The 24,331-nt window shown below is 35.9% G+C and overlaps 1 protein-coding gene and 1 long non-coding RNA gene across 6 annotated transcripts in view; both read right to left on the bottom strand.

The window, feature by feature from the left end:
• Positions 1 to 24,331, bottom strand: part of LOC124449869 (multiple C2 and transmembrane domain-containing protein 1-like) — a 45,278-nt gene that overhangs the window by 14,177 nt on the left and 6,770 nt on the right. For 4 of the 5 annotated variants that reach the window (XM_047000795.1, XM_047000798.1, XM_047000796.1 and 1 more), the window contains 4 exons: positions 23,303 to 23,365; positions 18,468 to 18,690; positions 8,397 to 8,508; positions 8,104 to 8,230 (listed from right to left, as the gene is read on the bottom strand). In XM_047000795.1, the coding sequence (XP_046856751.1) occupies positions 8,104 to 8,230; positions 8,397 to 8,508; positions 18,468 to 18,690; positions 23,303 to 23,365 (525 nt within the window). The remainder of the gene's footprint in view (positions 1 to 8,103; positions 8,231 to 8,396; positions 8,509 to 18,467; positions 18,691 to 23,302; positions 23,366 to 24,331) is intronic. The other variant, XM_047000797.1, reaches the window with a different exon arrangement.
• Positions 16,063 to 17,955, bottom strand: LOC124449926. Its single transcript, XR_006949695.1, has 2 exons — positions 17,158 to 17,955; positions 16,063 to 16,427 (listed from the first exon to the last, which is right to left on the bottom strand). It is a non-coding gene; the product is annotated as an uncharacterized LOC124449926 (long non-coding RNA).

Here is a 24,331-nt window from a genome sequence, read left to right as displayed (position 1 = left end):
GCACTGTATGTGAAGATGGGTAAAGGGTTACAAAAACTTGCATGGTTTGAAGTCTGAGCTTTCCTACACCTATGAACTGTCCCTTGTAGTACCAAATTTCTAACTTAACTCATTACATAGAGGTTTGAATGGGGGTCTCTAGGGGGGTCTATGCTTGACAACTTGGTAGAAATTTTTAAAGACAATATCTTTTTTGGAATAGCATTATTGTAGAATAAATTTTATGTTCCTAGACATGATAATGAGCCATATATTTGGCATAATAATGAGCCTAAATATTTGGCAAAACATTCAAGTATTGTTCACTTCATTTTTTTTTGAAAAAAAACGTAAGAAAAATGTGGGTTTTTTTACGCAAAAACGATGCCCACAAAATACATTTTGTATTGCTCTAAAACGCTGAAAATGGCATTTTCAAGGCTCTGAAATTCAAAATTTCTCAGGGGAGAATGCATCAGACCCCCCCCAGGTGCGGAGCGCCTCCGACGTTTTATGACTGATGTTTGAAAAGTCATAGATCCGCCCCTGCTCTAATGGTTGTTAGTGTATCACGAATCCCATTGTGCTTCACATCGTGGTGAACCTCGCGAATAACTCGACAACTCGTGATTCCTTTGGAAGCAATACAGGATTTTTGCTCTCCAGATCCAGCGATGACTTCTTTAGTCTTCCATGGCACCGCAGCACGTGATCACCGTCGAGAAATAGCCCAAATTGCTTAACATAAATAGGTATTGAAGAATTCGCATTCTTTGACAGAAGGAATAATATTTCTTTTTCAAAGGATAGTTGTTGAATAGACCTTATCCATAGCAGCTGCGCCTTCCTTATTTCTTCTGAGCTTAGTTCTTCTGAGGTTGTTAGTTTGTTTGTTGTTCGCTTGCACCGTGGCATCTTCCTTAACATGTTGATGAATCTCATTACATAAGAAGTTATTCGAAGAAGTTTCTTCATGGAACGAGTAATGTCGATAGCTTTGTTAAGATCTGGCATGGTACTTTGTTCGATTTCATTCGAAACTAGTGATCTCACGACATTCGGACGCTCTTTCACAATTTCCCTCAGAACTTCGTCACTTTGTGAGAGGTTGCCAACTGGACGTTTTGGCCACACTTCTTTGCCCCTTGCCAAGAATTTGGGTCCATTCAACCATAACGAAGAATTCGAAAGTAGTTGCCCTTTTGAACTTGTGTAGTAAAGCATTTCGGTTGGGGTAGATAATACACCTCCGTACACGAACATCATTTAGAAACCTTAACTCCGACAATAAAATGTTGCACTGTTCATGTAGATTGCCATAAAGTTCACAGTCCCATCCCAGTCTATCCAAGCACATGGTTTGAAACATAATCTTGAGCCTTATCGTAAAAGGAGACAAGAATCCAAGGGGATCGAAGATTTTAGATGACCATTTCCACAACGATCGCTTTGTGACTGGTAATGAATTGGCGTACTCGACTATTTTAGTCAAATTGAACAAAAATGTGTCTTCCACCGTATCACACACCATTCCTAGTTCTTTGACTTGAGTGGGTTCCGGGGGCAGGGAGTCTTTTGCAATTATCGACTTTGTAAAGGACTGATCATCTTGAGTAACACTTGACTTGTCACCAATCAAGCTCAAATTCTTGCTAACTCTAACGCCTGAATAGACTTCACTAAGTTACTGGAATTCGAGTTCCATTTTCGCAAGTTGAATCCACCCTTGGCCATCAACTGCTTTGTTCCCTTGTATATTTGCAAAGTGGTTTCATCGGTTTCAGCTCCGGACACAAAATCATCGACATACAGAGAATTTTTCAATTGTTCAACAGTTTCTGGCTCCTGCTTCTCGTGTGTCTACAAATGATGGTTGATAAGAGTTCCTAGAATTGCAGGCAAATGTCGTAGACCGAAAACCAATCGACAAAACCTTAGCTTTAATACTTTTGAATGAGGATCCCTAGCATCCCTTAGCCACAAACAACGAAGCCTGTCTCTATCTTCCTTGTCAATTCCAATCATTAAGAATGCTTTCTCGTTGTCAGCAACTAGCCTAATCTTGTTTTGTCGAAATTTGACGAGAAAATCAAAGATTTGTGGAATGAGGTTCGGCCGGGTCAGTAAGCAATCGTTTAGTGATATGTTACGCAAGTTCGTCGTAGCAGATCCATCATATACAACGCGTAGCTTTGTAGCAACCTTATCCTTTTGTATGACACAATGATGGGGAAAAAAGTGAATCTTACCACAATCCTTATCAGATGCCGGAACCCTTTCGAGTATTCATGCTGCCAATTGTTCAGTAATACCATTATTGTATTCTTCAAGATTTTGTGGATCCTTTAGCAATTTTCGATGCAATGATCCCAATCTATTATGACAGATTTCGTAATCGTCACCAACTTGCACATGATCATTTTCCCACGACAGACCAAGTTCGTAGCGTGCTCCAGTGAATCGAATATTTCCCACGAAATCTTGTTCCTCGGGTGTGTTTTCTGAGTCAAAGGAGTCAATGCCAACGCTCTCAGTTTCCAAAAAATGCTTCAATGATATTGTTAACTCATCCCTATCGGTTACGACAATAGAATTATCAAGGCAATCGGCTGCTAAAATGAGGCTGTTCAGAGTATGTCCGTCTGATTTTTGTGATAGCCATACAGACAAAGGCCATCCCAATTTGCTACTCATGGCTTTTGGACCGTTTTCTCCTCGTGCGACATCACCAGTGACTACATCCCAATAATGATTAGCTCCTATCAAGATGTCGATTGAATCATAGCTACCATTGTCATCATACAATCAAAGTCTCCAAGTTCTAAACCATGGAGATGTAGATATATTTATCCTTGTAGGAAGTGGTGCACATATTGTAGGAAATGCAATGGCTGTAATCTCTACCTCACCTCCACTCTTGTTTGCAATGCTTACCTTGAACACTTGGCAGCTTTCTTGTTTACTCTTGCTTTGGCCAAAGGTATTTAATTGAAGTGTCTCCTTACCAATTGAATTTAACCTTAACCGGCCTTCAAGTCACCTTTGAACGTAAGACGATTGACTTCCAGTGTCAAAGAGAATTCGTGCTGGAACCGATTTTGATCCATTCGATACAAGAGCTCTGGCCGTCTGCAAAAGAACACTTCCCTTGACAGTTCGTGTGACAGCTGTCGTCGTTGGAGAGGTTATACCTTCTGATATTTATTATTTTTTGCCACTACAAATGCTCCACCTGTCGATGGCTTATTGGGCTTATCTTTGTTCTTGGTTTTTTCAATCGAACGCGACGACTCGTTCATTTTACATGCCTCAACGTCAAACTTTATGGTTTTAAGCAACTCATCACTTTGCCAAACATCACTAGTAGCTTTTCGTGCTACCTGCAGTCTTATTTCATTCGATAGTTTGGACATAATAGTTGGTATTAGCAGACTGCCGTACTGGCTTGCAGATACCCAAAGCGAATCAAGTCCTCGCCCTTGAACACTTATTTGATGGAAAACATACATCAATTGCCCTGTCCGATTTTCTGAACATGCAGATATTTGTAGGATTTGATCCATATGTGCAGCAATGACCTGTTGGATTCGACCAAATCTATCATGCAGAATCGCAATTGCTGCGTGATAATTTGCGGATATTGAGGTAAGTCCCTTTATCGAAAGTGCTGCACTACCCTGAAGTAATGAGAATAGGTAATTGAATTTGTTTACCTTAGACATACTCTCGTTGCTGTGAATCGTAGCATTGTATAAGTCCCAAAAGGCGTTCCATTCTGTGATCTTTCCACTGAATTTTGGTAATTGAAGTTTGGGATACTTTGGCATCATTATCGCTGGTGTTATTCTTATTGTGGCATTGTCGTAGAATTTGTATTAATCACTTCATTCGTAATCGTATCAATAGCATTCGCGTTCGTACAGACCGCATTCGTGTTCATATTAACCGCATTCGTGTTCGTATTAATTGCATTCGTGTTCGTATCAACCACATTCGTGTTCGGGTTATTCTCATGGTTCCTTATTGTTGTGTTACTCGTGCTTGCTGTTTCTACCACTAATTGAATCTGTTTGACTTGTGGTGTAGGACTCTGCATTCTTCTTATAGTTTCTTGACAAATTTCCGGTTTTCTTGCTGCTTCGATTTTACGTCGAGTGCTTAGAATTCTAGATCATAGACTGCGGCTACTTCTTCAATTTCGTGTTCAATATCCGTTACATCGGATATCTCAATGATTTTGTCGTTTATTTCGTCTAAGATCTTCATCTTACTCTCGAGTTGTTCAGCGATGACAATACATAGTAACATGTCTACTTCAGTGGAATCCAGAAGCTCGAGTGCTTCTTTTACAAGCCTTGTATACACGCCACGATAACCGCCTCGTTTGGTGCGAAGTCGTTCAATAGTATCCTTCGACATTTCTTTGGTTTCTGAATGAAGCTGTTCTAGAAAACCGTCGTATACTTACTTACCGGCCGCACGTTGGACGCCATTTTATGATCGTTCAAAACGTCGATTTCCTCACAAATCTTTGTACGGAATAAACAAGATATATTGGCTTTCTATATGTATATTTCACTAACGTATGATTCTCAGGACTATACCAACTTGGACGATCTACATTAACAGACATGTTTGATTGTCATGTTGTTCTTTCTTCTCTCGCATTTATAATTACTGGTCTGATCTCTTCATGCACTGAACTAATCACTTTTATCAATATTTCTTACAGAAACGATCTCTGACTCTTTTAGCTTCAGACGCGACTTTAACAGTCCTCGACTGATTTCCAGGTTCACACACAAAAATAAATCCAATAACATCGTAAAACGATAAATAATTCGACAATATTTGAAATACTCGTGCAGGAGCGGATCTAAGATTTTTCAAACATCGACCGCACCTGGGGGGGTCCGAGGCATTCTCCCTTGAGAAATTTTGAATTTCAGAGCCTTGGAAATGCCATTTTCAGCGTTTTAGAGCAATACAAAATGTATTTTGTGGGCATCGTTTTTGCGAAAAAAAAACACATTTTGCTTACGTTTATTAAAAAAAAATGAAGTGAACAATACTTGAATGTTTTGCCAAATATTTAGGCTCATTATCATGCCAAACATATGGCTCATTAGCATGTCTAGGAACATAAAATTTATTCTACAATAATGCTATTCCAAAAAAGATATTGTATTTAAAAATTTCTACCAAGTTGTCAGGCATAGACCCCCATAGAGACCCCCATTCAAACCTCTATGTAATGAGTTAAGTTAGAAATTTGGTACTACAAGGGACGGTTCATAGATGTAGAAAAGCTCAGACTTCATGTATGTGAAATACTCAGGTTTAATACCATTCCAGTCAAATTGTCAAAATAAAAAGCTTCATGGATAAGAAGACTCAAAATCACAGGTTATAGTAAACAGCTTCTCATGTAATCAATGTTAGTTTTCTCAAATCTTAAACAATATGTAGTATAACTGTCCAATGATTGAATGATCAAAGATCATAAACTGAAAAGCCCTAAACATTTGTTTATGATAAAGTAAATAATAGTATGGCGCCTTAAGGCTACAGATTTTTTGTCCATTGAAATATATTTGCAGGAATGTAGGATTTCGCTGCCATATAACGGCCACGATTCCCCAAGCACTAAAGAAATCATAGCTAAAAGTCCTTCGGCAACAACAATTTTAGAAGCATCAATCTGCTTACCATAGTGACATAAATTGCATGAAATACTCGCATAAATTGACTTTGATATTTTACATTCATGCATACACTTCAGTTGTCCTTTACTTACGATTTTGGATGTAAATTTCTGTTGATAAAACTTAAAACAATGTTAGCTTGCTTTTGAACGTCATGGACTGAAATGTCGCTCGCGAGATCATCTTTGCCAAGCATTTACAATTTATCCATAAATTTTTCACCCTCTTGAAAAAATTCACAGTTTGGACAGCAGCATTCATGTCAATATATGAATTTGTAAAAGATTTCTATAAATTCCATCTGATTGTAGTTTAGTTTCTATCATGCTTTAAAAATTACTATGAAACTATCAAACATTCAATTTAGACAGTGAGCTTGACTATGTTAGTTCAGCTGGCTATCAGTCGAAATCGGTCAAACCAATAACAATAAGACAATAGCTATTGGACTACATTATCGGTCCGGCCACCCGCTTATCGGTCGAGATCATTCCAGATCGTCCACTGATCTGGTTATGGACCAATGCAATGGCTTAATTAAATAAGCATTCTTGAACTCCGTTATCGGTCGAACCAGTCGAGCTACCCCGCTTATCAGTCAGCCAGTTCATATAAATCTAGATATGTTTTTATTTACTGATCTGTTTACAAAGGTGGTATTTATATAAGTTTTCATACATAAAACAGAATTTTGACTACTGACTACTGAACGAAAATTTTATGATCAAAAAAATTGTAATCATTAAACTTGATAAATAGTTTTTGAACTATAAAAATATGTCGCATGACTGATTTGACATACCCTAGATCTGACCCTGTACTCGTGCGAATAAAGTTGGGTACAAACAAAAGAAAATATTCGGCGATTGTGTATGCGTACGACGCAATGCAGCCTTAAATATTATTAGTAATTTATGTTTTGGTAACTCTCGCCTGATCAGAGCACGTCCAATCTAAGTCTGACTATACCCATTTTAAGAGGCTATGAAGTTTCCTAGCCAATCAACGATTAGGAATATGTAATTTGCTCGTGCTAGCTTAACTAGAACACGACCAAAAACGGGCGAATGCCATTTAATGCGCTTTTAGGCAATGATTAGGTCAGATGTTGGGTTGAAACGTGATATAGTGTATGTAACATGAAGTACTTCAAAATGCATATAAAGCATTAGACATAGACTTTGTTTTCGGTAATACGTGATATAAACAAATATTAAAATTTTAGTGGGTTAAAAAAACCTTAGTTTGAAAAAATTTTTCGTTGTGCTCAGGGACCAGCTCATGACCAGCACAACCTCTAACTTCCCCACTGTTGCTAAGTAAAAGAAACTTGCTGATCGTAAGGAACGAAAATTGACCGGTGACATATTGTAATGTTTAAAGCAGAGAACGTTAATTCATAGAGCATATTTAAGTGGGCATACATAAGAAATACAGAATTACTGAGAATTTAACTGCGACTTCAGTCAAACTTTTCCATGTTTTTTATACCCGCGACACTTTACCCGCGACACCACATACAAAAATTTCATATTTGATTTCATATATGAAATGATATGTGAAACTTATGTGAAATTGAAACACTTCATATATGAAATGTGTCTATTTCATTTTAGACATTCCAATTTCATGTATAAAATCAAATGTGAATTTTTTGTAATGGACGCGACGGTTAGATACACTCAAATTGTGCATTACTATATAACTTCACACACAGTATAAACTGAAGCGTTACGAATGACCATAAAATTAAGTGACCAAAGAATGGTTGCCACCATCATGAAATCGTTATTTCAAGCAAATGACGATATCAAAATAACCAATTCATGGATTTCGCCTTTGAATGGCCAGATCCAAACACAAGAAAATAAAGCAAGAGAGTTAAAAAGCAAACAAACCACGAGCCACAGGCGAGTAATTTGCACATCTTTCTTAACTCGAGAACATACTTGAGTGCTTGGATAAGGCCATTAAACACTTGAAAACAAATTAAGTAAATGTTTTATACAAAAGAAGAACAATCGTACTAATATTTACAAGTTTAAAATTATAGAGAGAGCAGCAATAAAAATTTTCGCTTTTGAATGGTCTGATCGATACACTTCGGCATGCATTGATCAATCTGAGTACGCGTATTACACTTAGGAATTTCTTAAACAATAAAGATAAACTAAAACTTATACGAAAACGCCGACTATATTCAAGAAATAGGAGATAAATTATCTAGCAAAAGCAGATTTTAAGTAAAAAAACGTTGCTTAATTAATGCTATCATACTGTCCATACGATAACAATGGTGCAAATCGGTCAACAAATGATACAATCTTTGGTGTTTGGAGTGATAAATTCGCTCACACCGTTAAGAGCTTATTTCTATAAAATCTTTACTTTAGATAAATTTTTTATTTTAGAAACCTACCATTGTCATCCATAGCGATCAATTTTTTCCCTTCCACTAGTGTTACTGACACAATGCCGTCTTTTTGTATAGCTTTACCGCTTTCTTTTGACTGGGTGGCTCTCCGTTGGTTTGCCTTTCGAATCAACTAAATATTTTTGTATGCTTTAGAAAATTTAATTAACTGGTGAACCGATGTCCCGCATAAGAGAACAGAAAACACTATAAAGCTTGACTGGACAGAAATTTTCAAGAAAACCAAAGCCAAGCGAGAGAAGCTGTGTACTCAAGAAAAATATTTAAGAAAAAAGAACCTCTTGGCGGTCGTCACTAGTCTTTGGTGTCAATGTAAAGATGACGGTAATCTGGCCAAGTTTTTCATTTGTTCCATTTGCGTTCTGCAGGTCCAAAGTTAGATTACGGGGTCTAAAAAATAAAAAACTTAAAATGTCAAATACATAACAATATAGATAACGTTTGACCATTGTCTGTTCAGTTATATACAATGAGTATAAAAGTTGTCGCTAAAGTCGTCAACGTGAGAGATCTGCAAAATCCTTTGGTGGAAATACGTAGTTAGATTTACAAGGCTTATCTGATATTTAAAGTTTCGCAAATAATAACCATTTTTGACTAAGAACTGTGTTACACGAAAACAAAGACTTGGGACATGAGAAATTTGGCAGATGCGTATTATTGACAATGCCAAAAATTTTGAATTTTTCGTGTTTAAATGTCAAATAAATTGTTATAATCCTCATCAATTATGCATAAATTTGAACTTAATAAATTGATGAATGCCTAGCGTTCGTGCACAGAATAAAAATATACAGAAGAGTCACTCGTGTCGGCACCTTTAATATTTTCGTTGCCCGCGCATGTCATGCCGCGCATGGTGGGCGCCATTATTCCAGCCAGATGATTAGGGTTTTTGACTTTTTTCAAACCTTCTAAATGATCCGAAGTCATTTCCTAAGTCGAAATATACTTGAATTCGTATTAAGTATTCAAGTCATGTAATTTTAATGTTTGGAAACAAGTGAGAAATCCTAATCATCTGGCTGGAATAATGGCCGATATGAGGACGCGTTATACACCTGAGGGGCCCTTCTGTATAATCATTATTCTGCGGTTCGTGCACGGTTCGGCCAAATTTCTCGAAAGCTTGGAAGCTTGACGAAAATAAGTAATATTTTACTGCTGTCTATCTCTTTTATTTTTGAGCGCAAGCTATTTCAAAAGTGCTTCTCGGTAACATAATTCTCTATCTAAGAATGGTTATTACTTTCAAAAATTTTACTGTCCGAGATCCATTGGAACTCCAACTACTTATTCCATCAAAGGCGATAACTTTAGCGACGTTTTCCTATCAGCTCAGTTTTTTTGATATACCCTGTAGATATATGTGTATGACGTCACTTGTGATAAGAGCTAAAAGCTAGCCACAAGCCACTAGGGCAAGTGATCATTTAATTGTTTTTTTATCATAAATTATGGACGTCCTACCCGTGTATCTACAATTGAGCATAGCTCAGTTGAATGTAATCTATTTGTTTTAAATAAAATTCCCAAATTTAACTTGCAAACAAGTTTCTCTAGGTTTCCTCGAGACTTGGAAAATTGTGAAGGTCAAGATTTAGCAAATATCATGCGTACTTGATCAATGGGATTGAAGAAATGCTACTGGCTAGCTTAAGTCACAAGCTGTTAGATTGCCAGATAAAATAAGCAAGTGATGACTGATCTATTTCGCTTAAATTTGGTTATCGAAATCAAAGCACAAATTAACATTATAAAAAATCGGTTTTTTACTTTTTTTTTGGCTCAAATAACGTCAACGCTTTAACTTGGTCTTTTTAATGTTTTCATTTTCCATTGAGACATAAGTTCAGGAAAAATTCAATTAATTTTCCAGTTTGTTTTTATTTTAGAAACTAGAAATTTTCTATGACGTCAATTCCGTGCGTCTGTTCTCTTCTATAGATCATAGTTCTTGGCCAATGAAATGGTTAAATTCTTCATGCTATTAAATAAAGTATTGTATACCAAGGAAATTTTGACGTTTAAGTATCACGGATACCAAATATAATACACAGAGCCTATTCATCCTATAGGACATTGAAGTAGAAGAAGACGCATAAGCAAAATGGTGAAGCTCAATCGATGATCTCTTTGGACTCACAAATAACGCAGCTCGCTGGCAAATTTCGATACAGTAGCGAAACTCTTTGGGGCATTGCTCAGTACTTCGATCTAAGCGAGAGAACAGGAAATGCTGTAAAAGATGAGTTGGAGAAAATTGTCAATAGTCTTCTGAAAGATAAAATACTATGAAGATGAAAATACATAAATCGAGGTTTGTCATTATCTGAGGACAGCCGATCTCATTGGATTAAGAACGCCATCAGTGACTCTGCCAAGCTAGAAAACTAAGGACACCAAAAAAATGAGCTCGGTAGTGTATTGTCTGGTTGCTGTTATTAAGGCAACTGGTATAATGCTAATGATGTAGAATACAATATACCACAAACAGCGATTATGACAACACTACGCCAACTATTAGCTGACATCAGGCCATGGAAACGAGAGTAAAACCTCTCTGGAAAATACTTTAATCAAGAGATCTCGGAAATAGATCAGAATGTCACAGCTTGCGAGAACAAAAAGTCTCGGCAAGGGACGATTACAATTCAGGAACTCTGTTCAAAATATATGAGAATACAAGCGGTATGGTCTAACAACCCATGCCTCACATCACGTTTTACAAACTTATGTCTCACGACCGCTGAAAAAACCTATCCCAAATTCACCTTGATCTTACCCGTCCAATGAATCTCCTGTGGCTTTTGCATTTTGGGCATCACAACAGGTTATTGAGCAACCAGTGCAGGCTGTTAAGCCACAAGAACAGGCTATTAGGCTGCAAAATGCTGCTGAACACACACAGTTGAATACTAAAGACGATATTCGTGAGAACAGAACCGAGGAATCTCATTATCCGATTAACCACAACAATACTAGTACCTCTAAATCTACTCTGTACCACCCGGAAAACGTTAGAAGCTCGTGGTCGTCCTCTCAGGAGTTGAACAAGCTGTTAAGGAAAAACCTTCGAAAGAAATTATCCTTTAATAAGGTGTGTGACATTTTAGAGGAGCAAGCGATCCCTCAAGTAGATGCACTCATCGCTCACACACCAGATCCTCAAATGTTTTATCACATTTCCTACCAAGAAAGGAAGTTCGTGCACCGGTGCACGAACGAGATAAGAAGCTCTCAGTTGTTCAGCGCGTGATGCTAAATGTCACAGGCCCATAATGCACATTACATGATATCCTAAAAAATAATATACCTGCACACACCAACGACATCAAGCAAATTGTTAAACAGTCCCTATGTCTAGTAAGTTCAACTAACAATCAACTGTCGGTACTCCGTCGCAAGAAAGTCCCTTCTGCCATTAAAAAATCAAAGATTGATCTGGCAAATCATCCGTTGCCAAACGCAAAAAAGTGGCTCTTTGGAGACGACTTCTCTTCAATTGCATCAAAATAAGCGGAGCTTTCTCGGAAACTGGCAAGAAACCTAGCACCTACAACCCCGAATTGTAGCCTAGATTAGAAACAAGCAAACAGAAGTTTTTCTCTGTCTTCAAAATATAATACCCAATACTGGATAGGTCAGTTTTTTCGCTCGAACCAACCTTGTTTCGCACGACCGCCAAGCTACCAAACCACCTCAAGCAGTGGCAAGGTCTGACAGCAGACCCAGTTATTCCAAATATAGTTTCCGGTTAAAAATTCCTTTTCGTCGTTTCCTCTTAATGAAACTCCTCAGTTCACTCAGATTCGTCGAGAATAGGAAACACTCGTGGATATAGAGGTATCCAAACATTTAGTGAAGGGAGCTATTTGCTAACTCCCCTACACGACGGATGCATACTGCAGTCGTATGTTTTTAGTATGAAATAAAGACGTGGATGTGAGACCGGTTATAATTCATAGCTCCCTGAATCGTTTCATAGAAATACATTGCTTGCAGATGGAACATCTTCAATCAGTGAAAACCCTTCTAAAACAGGGCTATTACATGACAAAACTTGATTTCAAGGACGCATATTTCTCTGTGCCAGTCCATCCTCAATCCAAATAAATTCTTCCGTTCCACTGGAAAACCAAGGCCTACCAATTCAAGGCCTTACCATTCAGCCTAAATATAGCTCCGATGATCTTCACTTGGGTAATGAAACCATTTGTGGGTCATTTGTAGAAACACGGTTTCTGTTGATAATATGGCATATGTTTGTGAATGTAGATTGTTCAGGTTGGTATAGTCCTGAGAAGGACTGTTTTTGTTGTTGTTGACTGACGTTTCGACAACCTTAGCGGTAGTCATCTTTAGAGTCAAATGTTTGGTCAAATGCCCCCTACTCAGGAGACTAAGTTTTTAGGTTTCATCATAAACTCGAACAATGACTTTCTTACTAACCCAGGGGAAAAAACAAACTTTACATCCTTAGCAGCCAACTTATACAAACGGGCAAGCCCTCACTAAGAAACGTAGCTTAAATGTTGGGCTTATTAAAATCAATCTTCCTAGCCATCTAAAAGGCCCCTCTCCATTTTCGTCTCTTTCAAGCTCTGCTTATTCCCATCTTACACAACTCAAATCACAACTCAAATCACAACTACGATACAAAAACCAAACTTCCGGAGAAACAGACAGCAGAATTTGTTGGTGGCTTCAGAACGTTTTGACAATCAATGATAGCCAAATTTTAATCCCCTACCAGATGTGTTAGTGTTTTTCCGATACAACACCTTAAAGATAAACACTTTCCGCATTTTATACTTGCTTTGAAAAGGACAACAAATCATGCCCTGTGGCCTGTTTCAAACAATACATTTTAGCAATAGCCAAGCTAAGGAAAGTCGACAAGGACAAGCCGAACAAGCTTTTTCTTTCATTTATTAAACCTTATAAAACAGTAACTTCCTTAACATTGGCCCATTAGATTCGTTCATTGCATGAATTAGCGTGTATAGACACAAAAATTTTCAAAGCATATTTAGTAAGGGGAGCTGCAAACATCAACCGTCGCTAAGGGGTCAGTTCCTCTGGAAGAAATCTTAAAGATTGCAGACTGGAATAAGGAATCGACTTTCAGGCAGTTTTACTATAGACCAGTACTACAAACTCCAAACTATGGTCGTGTTGTATTAGATAACCATGTTCAAGTCTAAACGATCTTGTAGCTATTGAGTAAATATTATGTACCATTACTGGTTGAACATAGTGTTTAACTGTACTGCGTGTTTTCTCATATATTTCGACCGGGGTTCCCAAAATATAATTCGAATTATACAAGGGTTCTTCCAGCTTGCAAGTATAAGTACGGTTATATGAGGGAACGAAGGGAGAAATATGTGACCCCTACCTTTAAACCACCCCTTGCTCACCTCAGGGTTAAATAACACACAGGAGACTCGTGGGACGAGTAAGATGAGGGGGATTGTGGGATTGCTTTGTCTCAGCGGCCGTGAGACATAAGTGTTTAAAACGTGATGTGAAGCACGAATTGTTTGACCATACCACTTGTATTCTCATACATTTCTCCCTTCGTTGCCTCATATAGGCTGAAACAACCCTAGTACAATTCGAAACATACCACTTAAATCAGATCACTTCCATTTGATAAGAATATAATACAGTCGCCCGATTGATAAAATCAATCACAGCTTCCTCCCAAAATGGGGTATTCCCATTAATTCTGTCCGATGTGCTCATCATTGGATCGAGTTTCGAAACACATACTTTCACACAAACTACCATTGAACGACGCGAAGTGAGATAACCTTTCTCCGATTGACGTTCAATTCCAAAAAAATGCAGGAGGGGGAGCAAAAATTGTCAGAACTATGCAATCAAATCATCTCGTCCACTACAATCTCACTTCAAGTTTAGCTCAACTATTGAGACTGCTTGAATCACATCGTCCAGCGATCACTAAAGCTCGTCTTCAATTTCGTTACTTTTACGAGGCTTTACTTCTGACAAGAAGTTTAAGAAACTCAAACCAAAATTTTGGAACATTAGTTCCCAAATGCCTTCATTCTTCAGCCAAAATCAATTGATGAACCTAAATTTTGGAAGTCAGCAGAATTTCCATCATCCCTCTTTTCTAAACATTACAATCTTCATTGATGTATCCTCTAATGGCTAAGGAGGCTATAGCGGCAAGCTCCATGCCAACGGCAGATGCTCGTCGAAGGAACGACAATAACATATAAACATTCTAAAAGGAGAAAAGTGCAATGTTGGCTGAAGTCCAATATTGTGGCAGACCAGCAGTCAAGACTATTAGCAAAAATAGCGAAAGGATGGTCGACTCAGTCATCATTGGATCGTTTTTAGAATGGATCCGTTCGCCTGCGCCAAATGGAAACATTAATCAACTGAAGACCAGACAACTACGCTCTCGACTTAGAGGCTTTTACAGTGAACTGTGGACACTCGAGGAGCTATGAATTTCCCCCATTCAATTTACTTGTTCGAGTCTTCTGCAAAGTAATCTAAGAGAGGCGGAGTCTTACTCTTCCCGACTTGGCAAACTCAACCCTGGTAGCCTTTACTACTCAGCTTGCTCGAGAAGCAGACAATACGTCTTACGCCAAACAACACACTTCTCATATGTTCAACAGACCCTCATCAAATCCACTTAATCCACCAACGCCATCACTTGGGCGTTATCTGTATATCCAGCAGCGTTTAAAAGCGGAAGGCTTTCCTGAAAACGTTACCGATCGTCTAATCTAAGCCATTCGACGCTCCCCATTAAAAAACACATACAAATCCATCTAGAGACGCCGGTGTAACTGGTCTGTCTCAAAAGCGACTAATCCTATTTTGGAAACAATTAATAAAATATTATTCTTTCCAGCCATTTACTTCAAAGAGGGTCTTTATCAGGTAAGGAAGTATTTAAATACAGCTTTCCATAGTGAAAAAATATCATGCTTTGCGCTATCTCACTGCTGACAAAAGAAAATCGTAAGGCTTCACAATGAAGATCTTCTCTTAGTTTATGCTATTTCCTACCGGGTACACCTTACAAACTATTTTGTATCCTGTTGTGCGCATTAATTTTGTAATTTTTCTAGTTTAAACGACTTATTACTTCCGTCCCCTTGTTTCCTCAACACTTGTAACCTTTGCACTAAACTAGCTAGTCTGTCGCTATATTGTTCGTGATTTCAAGCCAAGGATTATTCAACGTCATTCCTTTTACTCTTTTTTCTATACCAAACTCAACATGTATGAATGGGTGGTAGGACACTACTAGTATGAATGTTTTATGCAGTGCGGTGTTTGAAATTAAATGAAGATATGATCTTCGCACTTTGCTGGACAATTTAAGCAATTATCAGGTTCATGAGACGATTGCTTAAATTGTCCAGCAAAGTGCGAAGATCATATCTTCATTTAACACTACTAGTATGTTACAACAATTATGCGAGGCATACTCATGCAATAATAGTCTTTCTAAGCATCATTATTCTTAAACATGGGACGAGAAACTAGTAACAAAACACAATTCTAAGTGGCTCTCCTCATTGTAGCAATTGAACATTTATTTTTGTACGGTTTTTAAAGTCATGATTAACACGAACTTACTTTGATATTTACGGTCATCTCCAGATATCTATTATTTTACTATCGAGTAGCAAACACCTACAGATCACTTAATAATACAGGCATAACCAAATATTTTAGAAACAAGCAATAATGAACAGTGGCGTAGCTAGCAAAAAATGTTTGGTCATGCTCTCTTACAATCTAGCGAAGCGCCACCATGGTTGGGGCCGTGCGAGAAAATATTTAAAATTTACACCATCTACGACCCCAAAAACACATTTACCCGACCAGTTAAAGTTTAAGCAACCCTTGGAATCTACGAAAAAATGTTTTTAAAAAACAATATTCAATATTTAAGTCAACTATAATTAGTAATCCAGGAAGTAATTCACTCTCGCTCTTTAAGATTACAAACGATTATTTATGTTCTGCTTTACTGCATGAAAACAATACAAACTATGTAACTTTTATGATGGGGAAGGCAAACTAACAATAATATAAAAAATGAATAAAAGAAAGTTTATTGTTGAGAAGGAGTAAGATTATTAGGTAGTTTTTAGATAATAAAAGAAATAAAAAAACCATGAGTATTTTTGACATTTATCAAGAAGCATTATTGATAGGAGATTTATAAACCATCTTGTATCACCAGGATAAGAAAACTCAATTATGTGGGAAGTAAGAAAAGACTTTTCTTTGGAGTATTGTTTCTAAAAAAAAGTGGAAAGTATAAACATTAACAAAGAAAATATTCACAAGTAAAATTGAGGTTGTAGTTTGCCACAGTACAAGACTAAGGTTATGGGCAGCACAATGAACAACATAAGCAAACTTGAGTTATGTAAAAGGAGTTTATTGGTTGTCTTCACATGATAATCAAATTTTAAAAGTGATGGATAATTCACTTTTGTATGTATAGAGGTTGATAAGACAACTGATAGTTCCAACAAAGAGCAATTATGATTGCTGGCATAAGTAAAAAGTGAAGTAACATTGAAATGCAGCTTGGATTTGTGTATGGAACTTTTAATAAAACTGCAACTGCTATATCAACATTGGTAAAAGGTACGTCGAATAACGCCTTTTAATGATACTTCTCATCTTATTCATGCGAAAAATACTTATTTGCTTTTTAGTGGAAACATCAGTTGTTTCATCAAACTGAATAATCACAAAGAGCAATCATTTATCTTAAATTTTATCTTCTATTATCAAGTCAAAAAATCAAATCATTCAACATGTCTGGTGACACATTAGCAGAACATGCATCCAATCAAGCCTATGATGCAAATATCCTCTAAAGACAAAATCAACTATAGCAAAACTCTCTTTAAAATTCTCTATTTATGCTATCATTTGATTAGTCATGACCAATACAATTATATCAGTTTGAATATAAACAGCAGTTAAAGTTTTGAGGATTGCTTTATTTTCCCTTACCTCTTACATTTTATTTCAAAGTGTAATGTCTTCACGTTGTGATTGTGACACAAGAAAGTTCACATTAACCCAGAGCCAAATTCTTTGCACGTACTATAAATTTACAAGTTACCATGTACGAATTGGTCTTGAGTTTCTTAAATTTAATTGCCCATGACGTGAAGAAAAATCCTTGAATCCTAGGAGCAATAGGCAGGGCCAGGAAAATCATTGACCTTGCGATGCTATCTTGACTTCGTTCTTCCGTAAAGCCTATCTTTTTTTATATATCAACACTCTCGAAAGCTTCAAACACACAATGTTGTTTACAATTTCGGCATCAGCCTTCGGTTTACAATGATATTTTAGTAGCCAGATTATCAAGCAAAGAAAACCTTCTCGGCAAATAACCGATGATATCTGCTTCGGCAGAATACATACATGGAAATAAATGATGGAACTACAAACACGAATCTCGCACATAAAGAAAATTACTCGCGAGATTAAGTTTGGTCATGCCACAGAATAGATATCTTAACAGAAGGTCTACTCGTGTCGAAATCTCTGATGTTTGTGTCCCCCACTTTTTTGAAGCAAATTTTAAAGCATACACACGCCTTCCAGAAAGATACTTTGGCTAGATCGCAGTAGAAAATATAGATGTTATTACAAATATATCGTTTTGCTCTAAAAAAGCTTGGAACCTTATCTTTATCGCAAGACGATAACTCTTTGTGAAAATTTCGGCAAACTTTAACTTTAAACGTGAATTATTAGTAAAATAGCATTCTCGTGCAATACTATTCCATATTGATTTTGTGAAAGTATCTTGCTGGGAAGTCATGCATGCGAAGTTAAAAAATGCGCCACGATTATAGCCAAGTGGGCCTTCTGTTAGTTGTCTATTCTGTGGTCATGCCTTTCAAAATCAGCATGACCAGATGAGGTAAAATGCCGCGTTTGAACATGCTCAGATGCTCTTATCCAATCAAATTGGCAAAAATTTCACTTTAAAGTATCTTACTTGGTCAGGCTGATTTTTGAGAGCATGACCAAGTCGCGCTTATAAGTGTAGAATAAGTTTTAGTTTAAGCTGTTGCCTGGCAGCAAGGTAAAACATAATGGAATACTAAAATAAGACGTAAAATGCAATTCATTAGTTGACCTTATTCCCAAATACTTATATATAAATAAGAAACAACCAGGCATCAGAATCTACAATGAATCTAATAAGAATGAAATAATTTTTGTAGAAATTTTTAGTCTTGTTGAGCATGACCAGCACGACCGTTAGCTACGCCACTGATAATGAGACCTCTACAGCTACTTACTTATTGACCTCGATCATTGATAGGTCGACTACCACCGTACCCATAGGATCATCACTGCTAACTCTGTCAAAATCAAAGACTTTGATAACCAACGGCATGCTGATGTCCTCGATTGGCACACAAAATTTTTCATTCCATTGAGGATTAAGATTTTTGGGTATAGTACGGCTTTTATATATCTGTTTACCATCGGCCTTGAACTTCACGTATGGATCACTAGTACCTGCGTCATAAAAACAAAGGCAATTAATTTTTCATCTCAAAAAGAACAATACCTAAATTTAAAATATGGTGTTTTAAGAGTTTTGAGTAAATGCTGCGTGGACAAACAGTGTTCAGAAGAATATAGGACCACAATATAAGAGGGCCAGACACTTCTTCGTCTATATGTTCGTTGCATTTAGATGTTTTTGTTAATTTATATTTTAACTATGATTTATATTATAGCATTAATAATCCAATTTAGGTAAACGAACAATTTAGTTAGAGATCGTTCGCATAACTACGACAAAATGTTTATGATGCTCAATTAAAGAAGCAATTACCATATAGGTAACATTTGCTGTAAACGGTGTTCATTTTTAGCAGGTGACAAGCACCACTTCTGGTGAAATAGTGCGTTTTAATTTGCTCAGACACATTTTTCCGGCCATTACTTACGAGTATGATTAAAACTTTGGAAAGTTAATTTTATCATCCAGACTACAAAATTTCAAACAATTTAATTTTTACTACCAAAAACTAGAGGAGTAAAAGAGAATTTTCGGATGCAGCGAGCTATAGAAAAGCAATAAACCTTCTTTTTAGCACAAACAATGTCATACGATAAACTTTTAATTATCCTTGCTTACTTGGTTTTTAAAGAGAAACAGCAGACTTCTGTCTTATTGTCAAAACCAATACGTGCTCAATCAGTACAAAAACACCTCAGTCAATATTGGACTTTACTCCGTAAAGACCTCGCATTCGGTTAATAAGGCCTTCTTCACATATGCAGGATCAAAACCTCAATTCAATGAATAAAATAGCACATATCCTACGAGCATGCTGTTTTCTTTCAAATCCATACAAAAATTTTCAATTTTATTCATTGTTATTATATCGGCTATTGGAGTGTGTGACGTGAAAAGTTATTTTTTATTCTGCGAGATCGGGCTACCTCCTACCGATCATTTTTACCAATGATTGAATTAAATAAGATTGGTTCTTATGCATACGACGACAAACTATATTTGCATACGTTGTTTCCGCGAAAAACCTGTCTTCAGTGCATGAGAATGTCGTAAAGTTACATTGACGTACATCCTTGTTACTAGCAATCGACCAAGTCGTCAAAAGTTGCCAATAAAGAATTTCATAAGAGATTACTACTAAAGATTAGGGCACAATTAGATACCACTGACAAAGCACAAAAGATTTATACAGGTTTTGTAGAGCTCAAAGAAAACAGCAGTGACGAAATCTATAACGAAAAACATTTCGGTCGACTAAAGCCCATGTCATTCGCTATTTCTCTTCAAACGGGGGAGGTACTAAGCAGGACCAAAATCACGAACTCTAGATAGGGCATATTCAAACTACAGCACATAGGTTTTCATGGGCTGTTCTGCATAGAATTGTTGTGCTAGAAACTCGCAAAATGCCAAAGGGAGTAATCACAGCTAATTTTCATCTCTAATTTAACCGCTAATTATTATGAAGAAAAACAAGTAAGACTTCGTAGCTGGTTACAAAATAGAATGCTATCGCTTTTTTTCAAGCTAAAGTAATGGTCTTACAAGTGCTTTTAGCTGCATGTAGATATGTTACTTTGCACATACAGATTAACACAATGGCGGATTTAGGGTACCTCAAGTCCCTCAAGCGAGGTACATAAAATTTCCTAAAAATTTCGTAATAACTGAGATAGTAGGTTTTAGTCCAGTTAAGTTACAAATTGCGACCAGCGTGCAGTATCTGATCATGATAGGCTAAAATTTGCAGTTACCATGGTTTCTGAGGGACTTGAAGAAATTTTGAGGTACCAAGGAAAACTTTGAGGCTCTAGAGGAATATTTTGAGGCACTTGCAAGTTTTTGATCTTGAACTCTGTTTGCAATAATGTCTATGATTTACTACGACGTTCTGTGTTTATACTAGAATAGCATTTGATTGGTGCATTTCATCAACTCCCTCATGAGCAGCAAGCGTACCTCACAAAGATGCTATACTTTATCTTTCCATATATTGGAGATACTGTCATTATTTGTGATTTACGGCACACTTTTTCTTTGAAAATTGAATAGAGATTGCTTTCAAGAAGCCCAAGAGGCAATGAATAGCAACAACAAACATGAAACAAGCTCTGTTGCGTCGGTACAACGAGCGACGCGGCCAATTAAGCACAAAGCAGAGATGTGTCTATGGCTTGTTGCAATGAAAACTGTGCAATTCAATAAATCGGCATACCGTCCGTGAGACTTACATTCCATGCAGTATGAAATCGCAAGGAAAGATCTGCCCTGCATTCTGGTAAGGATGGTTTTATTTGGCCGTTAAATTTAGCTATTGTTTTGTCCCATTACGACGCTAATTGAATTTTTGATAACTTGTCAACGTCTGGTATTTTGTAATTTTTGTATTAGGCAATATTTGGCAGTGCAAGAGTCGTTCGTTTACTAATGGAGGTCTTATTCCAATCTAATAATGTAACAACCAAATAATAGCTTGTAAATTAAAATTCTTGTAGTATTCGTTCAAAGAAAATCGAGAGTGATTATACATTTTACTTTATATGGCAATATTTACATATGCTCAACTGCTGATAAGTACGTACAATAACACTAATGACTGTGTGATATGTAAAGTTTAGTTAGGCGTATTTCAACTAAACATAGATCATTGGAACCTTGCATATCTCAACCACGAGGGAATTGCCCATAAAAATTGTCTATTGACAATAATTGAGCACAAACAGTTATATTTTTGAAATGTTTTGAAACCTTGTTATCTATGGCAGGTAGAACTTCTCTAACTTTGATTCTCAGATGCCTCATACCACCAGATAAGGTTGAAATTCTCAAGGAAAGATATCATTCTGTATAGAACATTTTACTACTTAAAATTGCTTTAACTTTTTCTGTGTTGTTAGGGAGATATCAGCTTCAATGTGTTGACATTATATAATAATTTTCTCTTTTATACTTGAGGGTATATCCACATTATGGATCTCTAAAATTTACTTCCATGCCTTTGCAAATGATGTACGTAGTAGCTAGGTGGATGCAACAATCAACATCATAAGAAATATTTTAGAATTGTATTCAAAACAATGAATAATTATGTTAGCCTGTGTTTTTGTTACTCAATGTTTAAATCACCTGTTTTAAAATCTTGTTTCTATTTAATAACATGAATTTTATTATTAGGGTATGCGAGCCTCCTATTAGCTGGAACTGAGAAAGTCGCAACTAGGAATGAAAAATGCTGGAAATATAAGATAAAACATCAAAAGATGGCTTGTATAAGAAACATGAAAACTGAACTTGATAAGTAAACTTTAAATATTTATTAGTCATTTTTTTCACAAGCTGAACCTGTTGTATCAAAGCCAAACAAGTCAAAATTTAAGTCTGTTTTCCTTTCCTTTAAAGACTCTTTTATGTGCCACACACCAAATGTTATAATTTTGAATAAAATTTTTAGACATTTTGACTTTAAGTCCTTGATAAAACCTGTCTTAGTTTAATAATCGTGATTTTGATTAAATTTTGTTTTAAAATACAACACATAGACCGGAGAAGCAGTTTTTGTTCGTATAGTTTTTTTCTTGTATGGCTTATTATGCATGCCTTAACCTGTATTTGGGTAAATACTTATTTTTAAAGTTGTATTATGTATCTTTTTGTAACATCGGCATTGATTGTATAAAACCCTCTCTGTTTTTTAAGACCCTTAATTGTCAAATTGGCATATAATGCGTAAAGATCTTGGGGGCTAAAATTCCAAATGAATTATTAGTATATAGAGAATTTCACTCATTAACATTTTGATACGTCAAATGTTCCACATGTGAAATGCATTCATATGTGAAATTTTGTTCATATGTGAAATATATTCTTATGTTAAACAAATCATATATGAACTCATTTCACATATAAACACATTTCATATGTGAAAGATTTCACATATAAAGTGTTTCAATTTCACATAAGGATTTCACATCTCGTTTAATACATGGAATTTTAACAAGAAACCCTTGTAAGGGTTTACAGCACGAACGTAAATTTGTTCCGTATTTTAAAATTTAATGAGTATAACATGTTCCAAAACCCATCTTGCGCAATTTGTTCTCTCTTTATAGGTGTTTCGAGAAATTTGCTCGAGAAAAATATTCTGTTGTTATATAACAAGATGTTTTGCTTCTGATGAGATTGCTATAAATTCTTTTTATTTTTTTCTATATGAAAGATTTGACATATTGAAGACAATTGCGTCAAAATGAGAAGCATACATGAGAAAAAGCATTTCTTATATAAAGAAAAAAAATCTTAATATTTTTTAAGAAAAAATTCTTAAGAAAATTCGTAAGAAAAAATTTTTAATATTTCTTAACGAAAAATGTCTTAAGAAAACTCGTAAGAAAATTTTCTTTTTATTCTCCCAAGAAAATTTTCTTATAAACGTCCATTATTTCTTAAAATAAGAAAAAAAATTTTTGCTGTGTAGTTTTGCGAAAGATTTCTATCAAATATGAACTTTAGGTAAAGATAAGAATAAATTTATTTAGGTTTATATATAATTTACATTGTTACTCTTTTTAGAGATCTGTCGTTAGATTTTATTTTATATCAAACCTGGTGTTCTTGTGATGGTTTTAGTATATGGTTTGTCGTGAAAGAATTGAATATGATAATCAACTAAACAAAAACAAATTTAAAACAGAATTATTAGCATATTAAATTTAATAATTTAAGTTAGGGCATCAAAACTAAAAGTTTGGAAGGAATTTAATAAGTATGGCATAAGCTTAAATGGCGAACTTACCTAAAACATTTTAGTCCTTAACTACCCGTTATTTTTATCCAGGTTAATATAATGTTTATATAAGTTTTATTGTTTATAAAGTTCTCTAAGGTTTTAACAAATATTAAAAGCTGAAAAGATATAATAGTTTTAATAGCTTTCATGCTATGATTAAAAGTTTACGAAAAGGTAAATTACCACGGTAGAAATTGTTTAATTTGATAAGAGTTCAAAATTAAACTATTTTTAGCGCGTATTTTAATAATTTTTAAATCTTACCTTAACACATCAGTAATTCTAAAGACTTGATAAAATAAAATTGTTTAAATAGCAATAGTACTTTATTACTATTTGGACATGTATTGTTAGATGTTTTAGAGCATTTAGACAAATTAATTACAATTTGTGCAAATATACACAATTTCGACGCGAAAGCTTAGCATATTATAGGCTCAATTCAAGCGTCGAACATTTTAACGTGCCGAAACAAATGTTCTTTTTATGATCATTGCAGAGTAAATTTCGGGTATACTAAATGAGTAGCTGCAAAAAGGCAAAAACTTAAGCATTTTCTGAATGTTATTCTAGGAAAAATGAAAATAATGGAAGGCTTGGAGCACTAATTGCTAAAAAAGAAATTTAAAGCTCAGACATACCAAATGCTTTCAAGTGGCTTGAACACCTCAAGCGATCAAAGCAGTGCAGTAGCTAACCTCGATAACAGGGGGGGCAATGTATTCATATATGCATGTCATAGTCCGCAGAAAACAATTGCTTTCAAAGGACACAGGAGAATATGAATATATGAACATTGTCTTTCCCCTAGTTATCGATCAAGTAGCTAGCTAGTAATTACTTAA

The sequence above is a fragment of the Xenia sp. Carnegie-2017 genome, unplaced genomic scaffold, assembly GCF_021976095.1.
Source record: "Xenia sp. Carnegie-2017 unplaced genomic scaffold, XeniaSp_v1 HiC_scaffold_13, whole genome shotgun sequence".
In the NCBI taxonomy this organism is placed as follows: Eukaryota; Metazoa; Cnidaria; class Anthozoa; order Malacalcyonacea; family Xeniidae; genus Xenia; species Xenia sp. Carnegie-2017.
The sequence above is the reverse complement of the archived record's forward strand: the minus strand, read 5'-3'. Positions and strand labels throughout refer to the sequence as shown.